At 38.6% G+C, this 3237-nt stretch overlaps 1 protein-coding gene across 1 annotated transcript; it reads left to right on the forward strand.

The window, feature by feature from the left end:
- Positions 1-1428: 1428 nt before the first annotated feature.
- Positions 1429-2696, forward strand: cbln12 (cerebellin 12). Its single transcript, XM_084118867.1, has 3 exons — positions 1429-1839; positions 1912-2031; positions 2350-2696. The coding sequence occupies exons 1-3, from the start codon at positions 1573-1575 to the stop codon at positions 2545-2547; spliced, it is 585 nt and encodes a 194-aa protein (XP_083974993.1). The 5' UTR covers positions 1429-1572; the 3' UTR covers positions 2548-2696.
- The last annotated feature ends 541 nt before the right edge of the window (positions 2697-3237 follow it).

The following is a 3237-nucleotide window of genomic DNA, read 5'->3' on the forward strand; positions in this document are numbered from 1 at the left end:
AATTACATGGATGGGATTATTAGAAAGTGAGAGAGGGAGAGAGAGCGAGGTGAAGCTGGTGGAGTGGGTGGGAAGGGGAGGGTCTTGAGAGACAGGATGAGTAGGAAGATCTGTCAGATTCAGTGTTTCTCTACAGAAGCTTTGACACCTCGCATCATTACACCTGGGAAACCGAGGAACAGCCCACTAAATCAGGTGATTTTGCTATTTTTTTCCTATTACAAAAGCTTATGAAAAACTTCATTTCATTGTGTGTTGCTCCATAGGAAAGAGGCTTTAGTAAAAGACTGTTTAGCACACACACACAAAAAATATTTTTCTTATGTATTCTGACTTGTTTTCCTGTCAAATGTCTAAACAGCCTTGAAACCTCAAACCTCAGTATATTTTATTAGATGTATGCTTTAATAAATACAAATTATTTGCAGAATATAAGAAATCTAAAAGTCCTATCTTACACATTATTATTATTATCATCTTTTGCTTCTCAAGTAAATTATTATTTTTAAGGATATTTAGATATGAAAAACAACGTAAAAATGTTGCTTAAGAAATATTATTATTGATTAGTGCTCTAAAAGGAATTGGGTGAGTGAAGTTTTCTGAAGAAAATAAAGCTGCTGGCTTGTAAAAGAGGACATCACTGCACTGAGCAGAATTAGTTCTTATTGAAAGTGCACAAACACTGCGGTTTCACTCAAGACCAGACGCAAAGAAAGTTGACCTTTGTAAATGCCACTGCTTCATAAAGACTATAAACATGTCTTGAATAGTAAGTTAATGAGGTGAGTGGTGCCAATTAAGACCTGATATAGATGTACTATACCTCAATATTCCAAAATGTACATTCTTTGGTTTCAGGACTTGCATATTGTTGCCAAAACACAGAGGAGAGAGAGAGGGCTAATACGCATAAGCAAAGGAGGGAGGGATAGAAGATCTGTGTGTGTGGGGGGGGAGAGAGAGGTCCTGCATGTTGTGGAACGTCAGGAGGGAAGTGAGAGCGTGTTAAAGACAGATGGTCTCTCAGTGGAGTTGTTCTTTTTTCTCTCTCTTGTTCTCACTCTCTCCTGGACGCTATACTCCCCTCAGCTGAAAGAGATCCAAAGTGTTACCTCATGATCTTCATCATTCACTGCTCCTCTTCCTCCTCCCACATACACACAAGCATACCTGTTGGCTTGCAGAGCTCCTCTGACTCCCTCTCTCTCTCTGTCTTCTCACAGGTTGGCTATGATGATGGATTTTTTTTTTTTTTTGGGATGATGAGAAACCTCTAAGTGTCCTTGTCTTTGCTCCCCTGCAGGCAATTTAACAAGATAGCACAGAAGTAGATCTTCGTCAGGAAACTGTGACAGACAGGAGGGTGACTGCAAAATAGAGAGAAAGAGTGAGGGTGAAACACATGCAGAGCCAAGGATAACTTTTTTAAATAGCTCATAACATCTCAGTTTTTCCAGGATCCTTCACTTTCCTGCAGTTTCCTGCAGACGACATACTTGACCAAATCGCAGGGAGCATTTGCACCTAATTTCATCTGAAATATTGCGAGGGAATTGTAATAAGACAATTATGCCCTGCTCTGGGCCGCCAATACTAGCTCTACTTCTGCTAGTCGGCCCTCTAGTGGTCAGAGGGCAAAATGACACGGAGCCCATAGTACTGGAGGGTAAATGCCTGGTGGTCTGTGACTCAACACCCTCCTCAGAACCAGCAGGTAATGCGCTGGGGATGTCTGTGCGTTCAGGTACCGGCCGTGTGGCCTTTTCTGCCACACGCCAAACCAACCATGAGCCCACAGATATGAGCAACCGCACCATGATCATCTATTTTGACCAAGTAAGTATTTCACATTAAAAAAAAAAAACACTTATGTATTTTTGCCCTGCTTAATCAGTCAATTTTTGTCAGATCTTGGTAAACGTTGGCAGTCATTTTGACCAAGAAAGCAGTATCTTCCTTGCTCCGAGACGAGGGGTGTACAGCTTCAATTTCCATGTGGTGAAGGCATACAACAGACAAACCATACAGGTAGGCCTACATACTTTCACTCTTTAAAATAAAGGTTCTTTATAGGCATATATGGTTCCATGGAACCTTTCCATTCCTTTATAGTGAAAAGCGGTTCTTTATATTTTAATGTTCTCCACACTGAGAAACATTTTTTGTTGTTGTTGTTGTTGTTTAAAGAAATGCCCGCTGAAAAGTTCTTTGAGGAACCAAAATGGTTCTTCGATGGGGAACCCCCTTTTGGAACCTTTATTTTTAAGGGTGTATAGGTAGAGACACATAGCAACTGTATTTCATGAGTAATTAATACAAAGAATTGATAGTGTTTTCCATTCACAGGTGAGTTTGATGTTGAATGGATGGGCGATGATCTCAGCCTTTGCTGGAGACCAGGATGTGACACGGGAGGCAGCCACGAATGCAGGGCTTGTGATCATGGAGCGAGGGGACAAGGCTTACCTCAAGCTAGAAAGGGGCAACTTAATGGGAGGCTGGAAGTACTCTACTTTTTCAGGCTTCCTGGTGTTCCCCTTATGAAGGACGTCCGTGTGGGGAAGAGAAGAGGTGGGAGACGAGAAAGATAGAGGGTGACATGCTCTCTGAGGATTTATGTTAGGAAAAATGAATGCCATATAAAGATCATGTTTGTTCTTCTCTTTCATTTAACTGGTGTCGGAGCAGAGAAAATGCATAAAATGGGAAGTTAACTATTATAATGAAATTTTATTTATATTGTATCATTTATATTGTTTAGAAATATTGTTAAATATTATTATAATATAAATCATATTATAATTAAATATCATTGAGAAGAAGATTTGGGGGGAAAAAAATGTTTCTAAAATTAGTTTTAATGTTTTTATAATGTATTTCAGATAATATGCTCATGTGTATGGTTAAACTGAAAACTGTCATTAGGGGAAGATACAATGTGACTGTCCTAATCATATTTTTTTTAATTATTTATTTCAATTTTTTGACAAATTAAATTTCTAAAATCACATTTAATGAAACGAAAAATTAAAATTAGCTTAACTTTGTGAGGTTTCTGTTTCTCATGTCTATGTTTGCCTGCTTATGGAGCTGTGTGTGTATATTATAAAGATTTGTAAAGATAAATCTCATTAAATTGACTCCCTTAACAAAATATCCACATATTCTGTGTGAAATGTAATATGTCTTCAACCTGTTCCTTCTCTAAATGAGGTATTTTACCTGTAACAACAG

Source organism: Abramis brama (genome assembly GCF_963993115.1).
Source record: "Abramis brama genome assembly, chromosome: 7".
Classification (NCBI taxonomy): Eukaryota; Metazoa; Chordata; class Actinopteri; order Cypriniformes; family Leuciscidae; genus Abramis; species Abramis brama.

Coding starts and splice junctions, on each gene's coding strand:
- cbln12 (XM_084118867.1), top strand. CDS start 1,573: ATGCCCTGCTCTGGGCCGCCAATACTAGCTCTACTTCTGCTAGTCGGC. Junction 1,840..1,911: donor TGATCATCTATTTTGACCAA/GTAAGTATTTCA, acceptor AATTTTTGTCAG/ATCTTGGTAAACGTTGGCAG. Junction 2,032..2,349: donor ACAACAGACAAACCATACAG/GTAGGCCTACAT, acceptor TTCCATTCACAG/GTGAGTTTGATGTTGAATGG.